General features: G+C 43.5%; 1 protein-coding gene and 1 long non-coding RNA gene across 10 annotated transcripts in view; one reads left to right on the top strand and one right to left on the bottom strand.

Annotated features, from left to right (window-relative positions):
- Positions 1 to 15,596, top strand: part of KIF9 (kinesin family member 9) — a 47,448-nt gene that overhangs the window by 4,118 nt on the left and 27,734 nt on the right. For 5 of the 9 annotated variants that reach the window (XR_010947002.1, XM_067754164.1, XM_067754165.1 and 2 more), the window contains 7 exons: positions 990 to 1,087; positions 2,758 to 2,923; positions 5,016 to 5,122; positions 6,989 to 7,213; positions 13,612 to 13,695; positions 13,806 to 13,898; positions 14,662 to 14,815. Coding sequence is in view for 8 of the 9 variants with exons in the window: in XM_067754164.1 (XP_067610265.1) it covers positions 990 to 1,087; positions 2,758 to 2,923; positions 5,016 to 5,122; positions 6,989 to 7,213; positions 13,612 to 13,695; positions 13,806 to 13,898; positions 14,662 to 14,815 (927 nt within the window). In the remaining variant the exon portion in view is untranslated. The remainder of the gene's footprint in view (positions 1 to 989; positions 1,088 to 2,757; positions 2,924 to 5,015; positions 5,123 to 6,988; positions 7,214 to 13,611; positions 13,696 to 13,805; positions 13,899 to 14,661; positions 14,816 to 15,596) is intronic. The other 4 variants (XM_067754168.1, XM_067754163.1, XM_067754169.1 and 1 more) reach the window with 4 other exon arrangements.
- LOC137232374 (uncharacterized) overlaps positions 9,942 to 15,596 on the bottom strand; it is a 42,295-nt gene continuing 36,640 nt past the window's right edge. Inside the window, exon 2 of the long non-coding RNA XR_010947006.1 lies at positions 9,942 to 15,571. This is a non-coding gene — a long non-coding RNA (uncharacterized lncRNA). The remainder of the gene's footprint in view (positions 15,572 to 15,596) is intronic.

Raw genomic sequence — 15,596 nt, 5'->3', positions numbered from 1 at the left:
AAAATGATGAGAATATACATAATTACGTTTTAGGAGAGGCAGAGGAGGTAAGGGACTGAGATTTTTCTCTCAATGGAGTGGCAGAGAAGAAAGAATATTAGACTATGGGCTACATTAAATGTACTTCCAGGGAATCTTTTTCTGATCTAAGTTAGTCTAATGGAGGTAGAGAAGGAGGTGCTACATCTGAAGTTAGGTATATTAATGAAAAAAAGAAAATTAGTTCTAATGCATTTCATAGTCAGTATTTTAGAGGAAAATATAATGAATAAGGCAAAGTGTAGGTAAACTCTGATACGGAGCATTTGTAGAAACCACATCTAAAATTAGGCCACTAGGGACTTCCCTGGTGGTGCAGTGGTAAGAACCTGCCTGCCAATGCAGAGGACACAGGTTCAATCCCTTGTCCAGGAAAATCCCACATGCTGCAGAGCAACTAGGCCAGTGGGCCACAACTACTGAGCCTGCGCTCTAGAGACTGTGAGCCATAACTACTGAGCCCATGTGCCACAACTACTGAAGCCCACGCACCTAGAGCCCATGCTCTGCAACAAGAGAAGCCAACGCAATGAGAAGCCCACACCCCACAACGAAAACTAGCCCCCGCTTGATGCAACTAGAGAAAGCCCATGCACAGCAATGAAGACCCAATGCAACCAACCAAATAAATAAATAAAAATAAAAAATAAAAATAAAATAAAATTAGGCCACTAAAGGGAGCATTCTTTTTGCTTTGTATTTCAGTCTCTTAGGGGGTTTTTGGTGGAGAGTGGTGAGGCACCCTGTAAAGTAGGAAGTACACGGACTTGTTGAACAGCATCCTGTGGACGGATCACTGAAATGCTGGGGGGCAAAAGGAAGACTGGCTCTCAGTGGGAGAGGAAAACATGGACTGCACATCATGTTTTCTGATCTTGATGAATGACACCTCCATTCTAATGGTTGTTGGAGGATGACTACTGAAAATTTTGCTATTTTCTTCTTTTTAGCTAGAATGGGTACTAGGAAAAAAGTTCATGCGTTTGTCCGTGTCAAACCTACTGATGACTTTGCTCATGAAATGATCAAATATGGAGATGACAACAAAGTAAGTACAGTGTGTTTGCCTTCACCTGCCTGGGCATCTCTCTGTCCCTCCTCACTACAACCTCTAAGGTTTCCAAGCAACCTTTTAAGGACCAAGACAGAATTGGTAAAAGTTCAGATGGAATCTAGAGTCATTCAAGGCCAAAGCACTCCCCCACAATGCTGTTGATGAGGAAACTCATGAAACTCCCATTTTTAATGGGAGTAGGTCCTTGTTGGTTATCCATTTTAGATACAGCAGTGTATACATGTCAATCTCAAAATGGGAAAAGAATTTGAAAAATAATAGATAGATGTATAACTGAATCACTTTGCTGTACACCTGAAACTAACACAACATTGTTAATCAACTATACTCCAATATAAAATAAAAAGTTAAAAAAAAAAGTTTACCTTTGTCCTTATATCTGACACAGGAAGCTGACATTTGTCCACACTCATAAAACTTTCTGATGATCAGATATCCCAGGAAGTACAATAGGAATGTCTTCAGATGATTATTATTAAACTTACCAAAGGGAGGGAGAAACTCTTATGGAGAGAACTGGAAAGATCTATCCATCCCCCTGTCCCCACCACTGTCCTGACAACTCTTCTGAAGGCTGTGACAGGCTTAGGACACCTCGAGACTATGGGATGTTTTCATTCAGCAAACATTTGTGGATCTACTATGGGTAGCATGGAGACATTAAGAGAGGAATTCAAAGGCCAACTTCTCAAGGTTCAAAAGTCCTAGCAGTCAGAAAGAAACTCACATGCAGCGCTGTGAAGTGCACGCTGATGGACACGGATTCAGTGACGACTGAAGCACAGAGCATTTAATGTATGAATAGACCAAGCCTTTCTCTGTTGATCTTAGTTTTTCTGCATGTGGCTGTGTCTTGGCTTCTGGACTAGGGCAGCCAGTATAAGATTCCAGTGAGAGTCTGTTTACATTAGAAGTCCCCATTTCGAAGATTGGAATCTACCATTGACCTAACCCAATATGTTTCTAAACTAGCTGCTGCCACAGTGGCTTGCTATGGAGGGATCTAAAACTTTAAAAATTTTTTTTAGAAATCTTTGCATCTAAAAATCTGCTGATTACAAGTAGGTAGTCACCCTCAATTTAATACCAGTGAGTAACTGTGTCTGAGGAGTCCAGAGCCTTTTCTGTGGCTATCATTTCATCATTGCTCACATTAGCCCATAGCGTGTGTGTGGAAGTAAGTGCTCACCACAGTGCTGAGGGAGGCCTCACCGCCAGTCACCAGGGAGATGGGGCTCAAGCCCAGGCCTCCGTCACCAAGCCCGCTCTTCTCTCTGGCCTAATTCAAGGCCTCCCTGTGCTTATTGAATTTATCTAAAGCTTGTTTAATGTGATAAATATTGATATGTGATAAATATGCTTGACCCCATATCAGAAATGGGGGAACCAAGACAGACAGCACCCTGAACACTAGGGTGAGATGTGCTGAAACCAGCAAGTGCTCCAGTCTCCTGATCCTTCCACCTTGAGGATGTGTGGCCTCCCTGCAGTGCCTTCCTTCCCACCTCCCAAAGGTCGTCCAGAATATGTGCAAGTCCCTGTTCTTCCTAAAGTGCACCTCCTCTGTTTCCTCCAGGTCAGGCCTTGGCTATCAGTGACTTTTTTATACCAGTTTCTTAACAAGTATCTCTCTCTCTTCCTAGACCATTAATATTCACTTAAAAAAAGATACTCGGAGAGGAGTTGTCAATAACCAGCAGACAGACTGGTCATTCAAGCTGGATGGAGTTCTCCATGATGCCTCCCAGGACTTGGTTTATGAGACAGTCGCAAAGGATGTGGTTTCTCAAGCCCTCAATGGCTATAATGGTAATTTAGTTAATTAACTGTTGTTTTACATAAGAACCTGTGGAACCCCCGCTCACCCAGGAAGAGGTACAAGTATTTTGTGGTGAATAAAATACAACTTCACTTACTAACTTTTGTTTGATTATTTGTCTGTCTCCATGTTCTTATGGTGGGAAACTTATTTGCTTGGTGATACTGTGGGCATGGCTTGATCCATGGTCCTGGGATCCTACCTTCATAGGAAGATTAAATGACCCTGACTCTCTATAGGTCATGGGGATTCAACTATTATCCTGTTTCAAATCCCCTGAGTATTAGTTTTGAACATGTCTTTATGATAAATTTGATGGAGTCAAAACATTTTTCTCTTGGCTACCTGCTAGGAGATATTTCCATTTATTCTACCAGCACAATCAATCTATTCTATTGTAGTATAGTATTATTTACATATATCACTAAAGACGAGTACAGTTTGACTTTCTTAAAAGCTTAACTAAAAAGCTTTTTTAACAAATTAAAATTTATTGGGAAATTTTTACAAACTAGTTCACTCTAAGACTGTTTCAAAATCTTTTTTAAAAAATATTTATTTATTTATTTATTTGGCTGCGCCAGGTCTTAGTTGCGGCATGTGGGATCTAGTTCCCTGACCAGGCATCAAACCTGCCCCCCCTGCATTGGGAGCGCAGAGTCTTAGCCGCTGGACCACCAGGGAAGTCCCTTAAAATCTTAAAAAGATTAAAAAATCCATAGAGGGACTTCCCTGGCGGTCCAGTGGTTAAGACTCTGTGCTTCCACTGTAGGGAGGGCGGGTTTGATCCTTGGTCGGGGAACTAAGATCCCGTATGCCACGCGGCGTGACCAAAAAAAGAAAAAAAATCCATAGAAAAAAATATATCACAGTCTGTAGACTTTGCCCGTCTGGTGGCTCCTGACTAGAATGTTCCCTGTTTGCAAGTTTTAGGTGTTCTGCTTAAAAGTCCGTTGAGTGTAGATGCCTAAACATTGTAATGTATCCTGTGTGTGATATATAGCTATGGTCCCCATTGGTCCTGAGGGGATGTGGCCCTGAGGAAGTAGAGACAAAGGAGCTAAGGCCCGGGGAGGCTAAGAGTCGTGGGCTCTGAGTGCTGTGGAGCCACAAATGGGCTCTGAGTCCCAGCTGAACTGACTCCTTCCTGCACATTTCTGCAGGGTTAATAGACACTGCTTCTGACTCCAGCTCAGATGCTGAATTAAGACCCTTGTGTAAAACCTACCAATCCCAGGAACTAGAGCATTCACGTGGCAAAGGCAAACACTGATTTCCACGGCCCAGCATTGCCCGGGCAGATCTGCTTTGTAAATGCCCAGAAGCAGCCTTTGGGTTGGGTCTGGCTCAGGCTGCTCAAGCCAGGAAGAAGAGCAGATGGGAACCAGAGCCCAGGGTGACTTGTTTGTGTCCCAGAGCCTGGTGATGGTAGACCTAAAGCACGAGAGAGGTGCAAGTGAAAGTCTTCCCAGAGAGGGCAATGTGACAGATCAGGGCTTGGTCATGGTGTTCCATTTCTGAAAGTGGCCTGGGACCAACTAGCAGCCCTTTAGTCCAGTGGGAACTTGCAGTCTACAAAGAATTCCCACCGCTAACAGAAAATGCCCTTCTGACTCCCATCTCTTCCTGGGGATTTTGAAAGCCCTTCTTTCCTCCTGCCTGGGCTGTCCTGCAGGGAGGCCAAGCCCTGAGAGCCTGGCTGTTCATGATCTTGCTAAAGAAGGGCTGAGTTCAATGCTCTTATCTCCCTCATCTTTCTAGGAAAATTCCCAGTTCCTCTGTTCCCTGGAATTCCCTGCTCTCCTCAGAAGCCCTAGGATCAGATCCCCTCTTGGGAGAGGAAGCAGTAGAGCACTACATGGACCACAGATTCAGAGCAGCTGTCTGTGTTTTGACCATTTATATCACTGTTTCCCTGCTCACCCACCCTCCATGGCAGGAATTCCTGCTGTCCTTGGCTGCTCCTGATGGCCACCTTCACACTAGGGTTCTGGCTGGCACTGGGCATGCTGGGGGATGGGAGAGCTATCCTTGGAGCTGTTTTTCTGGTTGTCACCAAGATGTGTTTTGAAATGTTTGCAGGCACCATCATGTGTTATGGGCAGACGGGAGCTGGCAAGACATACACCATGACGGGGGCAACTGAGAATTACAAGCACCGGGGGATCCTCCCTCGTGCCCTACAACAGGTAGAGAGTGGGCCTGTGGGTGGGATGCCACTTAGGTCCCCTCTTTCTACCATACATGCTGCCCATCCCAGGCGAGCTCCTGGAGACAGTGGGGTCCAGCCTCAAAGGAGTTGCAGCCTGTAGGGGAGACAGCCTGTAGGGGAGACAGGTGGGGTGTGTGTGTGTGTGTGTGTGTGTGTGTGTGTGTGTGTGTGTGTAAACCAAGAGTTTAGGTTCCAGGCTCTGACCTACGCCCATGCTGAGCCTGTTTCCTCATTTGATAAAGAGGGAGTCAGATGTGCTGACTGGCTTCTTGCTGCTCTGATGGTCTGTGACCCTGTAATTGAGGATTCAGAGGTCCTAATCCTGTTCCTTCCTGGTTTTAATGAGGGAGATATGAACCCTTGCAGAGCTTCCTTACTGGCCTGCTCTGGTTTCTTGCACCACCACAGCCCCAGAAAGAGCAAAGGGAAGAAGCAGGGCATGACATGAGCTTTCAGGACCGAGTCAGCCTTGGGGGTCTGGGAAGTGTGACTGAAGACAGGACAGATGGGCCTTCCTTCAGAGTCTGCTAGCCTGCGTTCTGTGAGGACCCTCTTTTTGAAGGTGGGAGGCAAAGGACTTTTCCCTAAAAAGCATCTTGAGGTTTTATAGCCCTGTGCTGTAGGAAGTGTAGATGTCCCTCTAGTGTATGACCATCCATGCGATAATTTCTTGAAGCAGTATCCTTAACATCCCACTGTCAACGCTTCAGTATCTCAGCATCTTAGACTTTATAGTCTAGCCCAGCGCTGCCCAACAGAAATATAATGTAAGTCACATATGCAATTTTAGGTTTTCCAATAGCCACATTTAAAAAAGTAAAACAAGTGAAATTATTTTTAAATAATATATAATAATATATTTTATTTAACTCAATATAGCCAAAATAGCATTTCCACATGTAATCAATATGAAAATTATTGAGATAGTTTACATTATTTTTCTTTATACTGAGTCTTTGAAATCTGGTATGTATTTTACATTTACAACCCATTTCTATTTAAGACACTAAATATTCATCAGAAAGAGTTGCTCTGTATTTACAGTTCATGAAATTTACGGTTGAAAAGGTAGATTTATAAACCCAAGTTGCTCCAAACATACTTAAAAGTTTACCAATAACTGAATTTAGTATCAGTGTTAAATTTTTAGTTAAAATTAAATAAAATTTAAAATCCAATTCCTCATTTGCACGAGCCAGATTTCAAGCGCTCAGCAGCCACCTGTGGCTAGTGTCTAGCATATTGGACAGCACAAATCTAGCCTGTTAGAGCAAGATGGGGACTTCAGGGATCATCCAGCCCAACTCCCCATTTAACAGATAAGAAAGTTAAGGTCTAGAGAGGGGAAAAGACCAGCCCAAGGTCACCTGCTGATAAGCACTGGGGAGGATATTAGGAGTCGAGAAGGCTGAGTTCTGGCTTGACTTCTTCCCTTAGTAGCTGAGCCACCATAGATGGGTATTGCCCCTGCCCTGCTTCAGTCGCAGTGGCATCATGAGGGTAGAATTAAAAAATGGATGTGAAAGAAGCTTTTATGTGGTGAAACCCCACAAAACAAGAGATCTTCACTCCAGAGTCCTTTCTGTTCATCATGCCTCTACTTCTTGAGACTGTACAAGTATTAGCCAATCTATAAGTCAGGCCTCACAAAAACTACAAGATGATAATAAATACTGCCCAATAGACTGCAACTACTAATAATTGTTGTTGCTGATGACCATCACACCAACTAGACTGTAAATTCTTCTAGGGCAAGGATTCCCTCCTAAGGTAAGAACTCCCCTAGCACTGGCTGGCCATTGGAGTTCTGCTCTCAGTGACTGCTGTCCAATCTCCCATCTAGGTTTTTAAGATGATCGAAGAACGCCCCACACAGGTCATCACTGTGCGTGTTTCCTACCTGGAAATCTATAATGAGAGCCTGTTTGATCTCCTGTCTACTCTGCCTTACGTTGGACCCTCGGTCACACCTATGACCATTGTGGAAAGTCCTCAGGGGGTCTTCATTAAGGGCTTGTCAGTCCACCTCACAAGTCAGGAGGAGGATGCGTTCAGCCTCCTTTTTGAGGTGAGATGATCAAGTCTACGGGTTCCTTCCTCCTTACCTTTCCTCCCTCCTTTCCTTTTTTTTTCCTTTTCCTCCTTCCTTAGTTTTTTACTTACTTTGATAACCAGAATGAAAATTAATATATGCTTGTTTAGCAAGTTCAGATAGTAATGAAATATACAGAAGCAAAAGAAGAATTCACTCATCTGTTTTCTACATATGGCAACAATAATGTGTATTTTGGCTTATTTCCTTCTAGTCTTTTTTCTTGTGAAGTTTTTTCTTTACTTAGTTGAAATTGTCCTTTTTTTTTAGTTAACATTAAATCACAGGCATTTGTGGTATAGAAAAAATAAGAATTAATGTCCTTGGTTTATAAAAGCTCTTACAAATCAATGAAAAAATTCCCCAGGATATGTTATTCTTTTAAAAATCATGTAGATTAAAACTCTATGCATTGCTGGTGAAATGTAAAATGGTGCAACCATTTTGGCAGTTTCCTAAAAAGTTAAACATTAATTTTATCATAGGACCTAGCACTTCTACTCCTAGAAATCTAACCAAGAGAAATGAAATGTGCACACAAAAACTTGAACACAAATATTCATATTAAGACTATTCATAATAGCCAAAGACTGGAAATAACCAAAATATTCATCAACGGAGAATGCATGAACAAATTGTGGTACATCCATACAACGGAAAACTGTTTAGCAATAAAAAGAAATGGAGCACTGATACATGCTACAGCTTGGATGAATCTCAAAAAAAAAATGCTAAGTAAAAGAAATAAAAAAGTTACCTGTTGTATGATTCCATTCATTTGAAATGTCCAGATAACCACATCTATAGAGACAGAAAGCAGATTAGTAGTTGCCTGGGGGAGGGGACAGGAAGTGACTGCAAATGGGCCTGAGAGAACTTTTTGGAGTGATACATTTTAAAAATAGAATTGTGGTGATGGTTGCACAACCCTGTAATTTTACTGATTTTAAAAATCATTGAGGGCTTCCCTAGTGGCGCAGTGGTTGAGAGTCTGCTTGCCGATGGAGGGGACACGGGTTCGTGCCCCGGTCCGCGAAGATCCCACATGCCGCGGAGCAGCTAGGCCCGTGAGCCATGGCCGCTGAACCTGCGCGTCCGGAGGCTGTGCTCCGCAACGGGAGAGGCCACAACAGTGAGAAGTCCGCGTACCGCGAAAAAAAAAAAAAAATCATTGAATTGTATACTTAAAACAATGAGTCTTTTTTTTTTTTTAAACAGTGAGTATTATGGTATTTAAAATATATGTCGGGGACTTCCCTGGTGGTCCAGTGGCTAAGCCTCCACACTCCCAATGCAGGGGGCACGGATTCAATCCCTGGTTGGGGAACTAAGATCCCGCATGCCACGAGGTACAGCCTAAAAAAAAAATATATATATATATATATATATATATATATTTATGTATATATATATATACATATATATATTTATGTCAAATAAAACTTCTTTTTAAAACGTCATTTAGGTGTCCTCAGGGGTGATATAAACCTGGATCCCTTGCATGTACACAGAAGAAAGAGCCTCCCAGGTGGCAGCAATGAGGCATTCTCGTCTTATTGTTGTTCCTGACATTTCACCATGAAGAATGATGTTTGCCGGAGGTTTTTGGTGGCTTAAGTTGAAAGAACGTCCAAGTTTGTGAAGAGGTTTTTTTTTTTTTGCGGTACGCAGGCCTCTCACTGCTGTGGCCTCTCCCGCCGCGGAGCACAGGCTCCGGACGCGCAGGCTCAGCGGCCATGGCTCACGGGCCCAGCCGCTCCGCGGCATGTGGGATCTTCCTGGACCGGGGCACGAACCCGTGTCCCCTGCATCGGCAGGCGGACTCTCAACCACTGCGCCACCAGGGAAGCCCAAGAGTTTTTTTAATCATGAATAATTATTTATTCATACCCTTAGAAGTAAGCACTCTTCTGACTTGTATGGTAATCATTTCCTTGGTCTTCTTTATAGCTTTACCACCTGGAGCATCCTACCTATGTATTCTCAAGCAGCATAAGTTACTTTTTTGGAAATTTATATACAAGGAATCATGTAGGATGAATTCTGTCTTATTTCTTTTACCTTTTATCTACTTTTTATGTGTAATTCATCTGATGTTACTGTATATTTTTCACTTTCATCATATTACATTGTGTGAACATACTACAATTTAGTTATCCATTCTACTTCTGATGGACAGTTGGGTTTTCCTAGATTGGGTGTATTTCAGACATGGCCACTAGGAACAAGAACTAGCAACATTCTTGTATGTATATCTGGGGCACATAAGCATGAATTTCTCTAGGTAAAATCAAGAACTGTAATTGCTGAGTCATACAGAGTGTGTCTTAAGCTTTCTTAAATGATACCAACTATTTTCCATAATGGTATACTCCCACAACACGTTATCAGAATTCCCATTATTCTGACCCTAAAATCTTGACCAATCTGGCTGGTGTATAGTGTTTCCCGCTGTGGTCCCACTCATTGGTTTACATTTACCTGATTACCAGTGAGATTAAGGACCTTACTTTGTGTTTATTGACCATTTGGATTTCCCTGTTCATGTCTTTTGTTTATTTTCTTTACAGATGTCTTTTTTTCGCTCTTATTTGTTTGTATAAATTCTTCATATATTCTGAAAACTAGTTCTTTTTTCAGTTGTGTGTATTACAATGTTTTCTATTTCCTGTGACTTTTTTTTCTCTTGATGTGTTATTTGATGAACAAAAATTCTTACGTTTAGGTTAGTTGAATGTGTATAAATTTCTTGTTTTGGCTTTTCGTGTAAAGAGCATATGAGAGGATTTTTAAAAATGTACTCTGACAGTCTTTATCTTTTTTTTTTTTTTTTTTTTTGCGGTACGCGGGCCTCTCACTGTTGTGGCCTCTCCCATTGCGGAGCACAGGCTCCGGACGCGCAGGCTCAGCAGCCATGGCTCACGGGCCCAGCCGCTCTGCGGCATGTGGGATCTTCCCAGACGGGGGCACGAACCCGTGTCCCCTGTATCGGCAGGCGGACTCTCAACCACTGTGCCACCAGGGAAGCCCCAGTCTTTATCTTTTAACTGAAGCATTTCATTCCGTTTGCACTTAACGTAGTTTCTGAAATATTTGGGTTTAAATCTGTCGTTTGACTGTGTGTTCTTTTTCCCATTTATTTTTCTTAACTGTTTTGCCTTCTTTTTCATTGGATATTTTTTTATTATATTTGTTTCCCTCTTTACTAGTTTGGAAGTTATATATTCGTTCATATTTATATTTCCTCTCTCGTTTTTCCTAGAAATAACAACTTGCATAGTTAGTTAATGCACACACATACAGACATACCAATAAGTTGTATAAGTTGTATAGCTTACACAAATAAGTGTATAACTGGTGAAGTCTGAATAAGCTCTGTGGATTATACCAGTGTCAATTTCTTGGTTTTGACATTGTACTACCATTTTACAAGATGTTAATCATAGGGAGAGGCTGAGTAGAAGGTAGAGAGGACCTCCCTGTATATTTCTTCCAAACGTTCTATGAATCAAAATAAAATGTTACCTTACCATAACAAGTATATTTTGTAATTTGATTATAAGCTCTACTCCCTTGGCCCTTTATCAGTGGGTCTTTTTTGAGGCTTGGGTTGAGACTATATTACTTTAGAGAATAGTTTTTTCTTTCAGGAGCCTAGGGAACATTACCAATACAGGGTCTCTTTAAATCAGATTTAAAAAAAATTTTTTTAATTTATTTTATTTATTTATTTTTGGCTGATTTGGGTCTTCGTTGCTGTGCACAGGCTTTCTCTAGTTGCAGCGAGCGGGGGCTACTGTTCGTTGCGGTGTGCAGGCTTCTCATTGCAGTGGCTTCTCTTGTTGTGGAGCAGGGGCTGTAGGCACGCAGGCTTCAGTAGTTGTGGCACGCGGGCTCAGTAGTTGTGACTCGCGGGCTCTAGAGCTCAGGGTCAGTAGTTGTGGCGCACGGGCTTAGTTGCTTGGCAGCATGTGGGATCTTCCTGGACCAGGGCTCGAACTCGTGTTCCCTGCATTGGCAGGCGGATTCCTAACCCCTGCACCACCAGGGAAGCCCTACAGAGGGGAGAGGGTGTCTGTACTATTGGAGAGGAATTCCAAAGTTACGAATCTCAGAGCTTATATAGGAGCTGGTACATTTACTCCTCTTCCCCTCTGTTAGGATAGAGAGAGATTGAAGCGCCAGGGGTGGGGCAGAGGTGGGGGGGGTGCAGCTAGAGACAGAAAGGGAGGATGAGAGAGAGCATGTGCTTATTTTTTGAAATGTAAGTAAATCCTCTCTTAGGAAAGGAGGGCAAGGTCTCTACCTGGAAGTTAAGCTTTTTGTTCTGAAGGAGAAAGATCTTATCACCCTTTGAATGTAACAGATGGCTTGGGTGGGGGGATGGGAGTGTAGGGAGGTGAGGGAAGATACAAGTGGCTCTAGGTCTACCATCCTCAGAATGTGAAGAGCAAATGGCTTTGGGAGCAAAAGGAGATATTCTCTATCTTTATAACATGTCAATTTCATTGCTCACAGAATCACCAAGAGATCCAGCAAGGGCTATCTTACAGCACATCCGTCTGCAGGTGCCTCAGGGCAATAAGAGCATTGGTTCTAGCTTGCAGTTCCTGGATTCCTGCTCCTGCTTTGTGTCTGGCCCTGGGTACTGGCCTTACTTTCTTGCAGTCTCAGCCATGCATTCAAAAGGAATTTTTAAATATTCTATCATCTTTAGGTGTTTTGCAGTAGGAAGTTTTCTGAATATTTAGTCCATTGTATTCCTGGAAGGCCCCCTTGATGTTTTGGGCTGTAATACAGTGCAAAAGGTGTAGAACTTAGAACTGGGTTCTTGGGCTCAAATTCAGGTTTCTTTCAATCTATGAAGCCTTAATGTCGAGCAAATCATTAATCTCTTCAAGCTGCAGTTTGCTAATCTATAAAAGTGGAGACACTGTTTTTAAACCTACCCCAAAACATTGTTATGAGAATCAGATGGGATCAGGCATTTTTTTAAATTGAGGTATAATTGGCTTGTAACATTATATTAGTTTCAGGTGTACAACATAATAATTCAATATTTGTATATATTGCAAAATGGTCACCATAATAACTCTAGTTAACATCCATCACCGTATATAGTTACACATTTTTTCTGTGTGATGAGAACTTCTAAGATCTACTCTCTTTGCAACTTTCAACCTTTCAAATATGCAATACAGTATTATTAATAGTCACCATGCTGTACATTACATCCCCGTGATTTATTTTATAAATACTCTGAAGTGGGATTGCTGGAGCATATGGTAATTCTATTTTTAAATTTTTGAAGAGGGCTCCCCTGGTGGCGCAGTGTTTAAGAATCTGCCTGCGAAGGCAGGGGACACGGGTTTGATCCCTGGTCCAGGAAGATCCCACATGCCGTGGAGCAACTAAGCCCGTGCGCCACAACTACTGAGCCTGCGCTCTAGAGCCTGCGAGCCACAACTACTGAAGCCCACTTCCCCTAGGGCCCATGTTCCGCAACAAGAGAAGCCACCGCGATGAGAAGTCTGCACACCACAAAGAAGAGTAGCCTCCACTCACCACAGCTAGAGAAAGCCTGTGTGCAGCAACGAAAACCCAACACAGCTGAAAATAAATAAATAAATAAATTTATTAAAAACAACAACAACAACAAACTATTTGTCAGCATTCTCCTGGCTGCATAACATTCCATTGTACAGCTAGACCATTCCCTAATTGTTGGATATGTAGGTTGGTTATGATTCAATATTCATGAACATTTTTAAGGCTTTTAATTCTTTTACGGTATGCGGGCCTCTCACTGTTGTGGCCTCTCCTGCTGCGGAGCACAGGCTCCAGACGCGCAGGCTCAGCGGCCATGGCTCACGGGCCCAGCTGCTCCGCGGCACGTAGGATCTTCCCCGACCGGGGCACGAACCCGTGTCCCCTGCATCGGCAGGAGGACTCTCAACAACTGCGCCACCAGGGAAGCCCCTAAGGCTCTTAATTCTTATTGCTGCTTTGCTTTTCAGAAAGCTATTATACAGGGAATTCCCTGGTGGTCCAGTGGTGAGGACTTGGAGCTTTCACTCACAAGGGCGCGGGTTCAATCCCTGGTCGGGGAACTAAGATCCCGCAAGCTGCATGGCGTGGCCAAAAAAAAAGGAAAGAAAGCTATTATACAAATTCACACATCTCTAGCAGTGAGTGAAAGTATAGGTCTGGACTCCAATTTGTCTTCTATTCTCCTAGTTTATAAATGAGATTTCCCTGGAAGGCCTGGCTGATTGCAGTGATATAAATATCATTTCTGCATAATTGAAAAATGATCCAAATGCCGTGTTATTTTAATATTTCAAAACGTTGTCTGTGTTTTCCGTCTTCTTCAGGGAGAGACCAACAGGATTATAGCCTCCCACACAATGAACAAGAACTCATCTAGGTCACACTGCATTTTCACAATCTACGTGGAGGTAAGTGCAAGCTCTTTGAAGAGCCGAGAGGGGCGGTCGATTCCCATGGGGCCTGCTCAGTAAGAACCTTCTCCCTGTGACAGTTTAACCTCTTTTTGGGTGTTTCATAGGCCCATTCACGGACCTTATCAGACGCAAAGTACATCACTTCCAAAATTAACTTGGTGGATCTAGCAGGCTCGGAGAGGCTGGGGAAGTCTAGGGTAAGTGGGGGAGCAGGAAGTTCTTCCTCAAGAAGCCACAGCTCTGTTTCCGGCTTAGTTTCTGTGCACCTGGGCCATCCCTCATTGGGCATTCGTGAGCACCATCCCGAGCTAGGCACAGTGGAGCTGGAGGGACAGAACTAGCAGAGGTGAAACAGAGAGGCAGTTTCTACCTGGCAGGATTTTTGTAAACATTAAATGAGATGATGGCTCCTAAATTCTTAGCAAAGTACCTGGCACTCAGTCAGTGCTCAGTCAATGCTCCATGCTCATATTAGCGTCTATGTATCAGTGTGAGTGTTCACACAATGAATATTTGCATGAATTTTTCATCTCACATAAATATTCATGTGAGCGTATTAACGTAAGTATTCACAAGAGCATTCAGATGAGCATTCCTACCTGCGTTCGTATGAATGTTTGTATCTGTGTATTGAATGAATGTATATTCCCAGGATTATTTGCTCAAGTATCTGCACAAATATTCCCATGTGTATTCATAATAGTGTGACTCTTAAGAGAGTATTCATATAAATATTCACGTAAGTATTCATATTCACATGAGCATTCATTCATAAGAATATTTGCACGAGTGTTCCTGTGAGTGTTCCCATTAGCCCAAGGCGGATACAATTCAATCCCATGACAGAGAGAGAAGACCTGGTTCTGGGAAGGAGGCTCTGGCCTGGCCACAGACCTGCAGTGTTCTTTGTGGGGCAGCCTCTCCACTTGGTCTGATGAGGAACTGACCTTTGGTTTGTAGTCTGAGGGCCAAGTCCTGAAGGAAGCCACCTACATCAACAAGTCGCTGTCATTCCTGGAGCAGGCCATCATTGCCCTCGGGGACCAGAAGCGAGACCACATCCCCTTCCGGCAGTGCAAGCTCACCCACGCCCTGAAGGATTCCTTGGGTGAGGGTATGGTTGGTGCACAGTGGGGACGGACAGGCCTGGCATATCTGTTACTGGTGATAATGGAATTGCTCCCTCCTGGTGGCATGGACTTACCTGCAGCCTTTTCACAGTGACCTCAGGCACACCTGGAAAGGCAGAATCAAGCACAGTGACCTCTCATGTCCCCCATGTCATTCTCTTCACTCCTCAGAACCTTTGCTTAAGCTTTTGCCTCTACCGGAAGTACCTTCTCATTTCCCCTCATCCCTGAACCAGCTGGCAGAATCCTTCATCACCCTGAAGACCAAGGTGGAGGGCTTCTCCGGTGACGTCTTCCCTTCCCTGACTGAGGAGCTGGGGCTGTGTCTTGTCATCCTTGTGTTCCCAGGCTTTTGCATTGGGCCCAATGGCACAGTGGTTGGTGTGTGATTATTAACTGAGTGCTCCCCCCCACCCCCCCATAAGCAAAGCCCTGGCCTAGAGGCCTCTGCCCTACTCCAGGTCTTCTCTCCTCTGCTTTTCCCCCAGCTTCTCTTTTAGGTACATTTGACAGCCTCTCCTGCTTCTCTTCTTCTTCCCCTTGCCTCCCAGCCTCATGCATGCTTGAATGTGTCCTCTCTGACCCTGTCTCAGGCAGCTATCACGGACTGGGTGGCTTAAACAACAGACACCTATTTCTCACAGTCCTGGAACCTGGAAGTCCCAGGTCAAGGTCTGGCAGGAATGGCTCCTGGTGAAAACTCTCTTCCTGGCCTGTAGATGGCCACTTTCTCGTTGTGTCTTCACATGGCAAAGAGAGAGAGAG

This window comes from Pseudorca crassidens, chromosome 10, assembly GCF_039906515.1.
Source record: "Pseudorca crassidens isolate mPseCra1 chromosome 10, mPseCra1.hap1, whole genome shotgun sequence".
Taxonomy (NCBI): Eukaryota; Metazoa; Chordata; class Mammalia; order Artiodactyla; family Delphinidae; genus Pseudorca; species Pseudorca crassidens.
The sequence above is the reverse complement of the archived record's forward strand: the minus strand, read 5'-3'. Positions and strand labels throughout refer to the sequence as shown.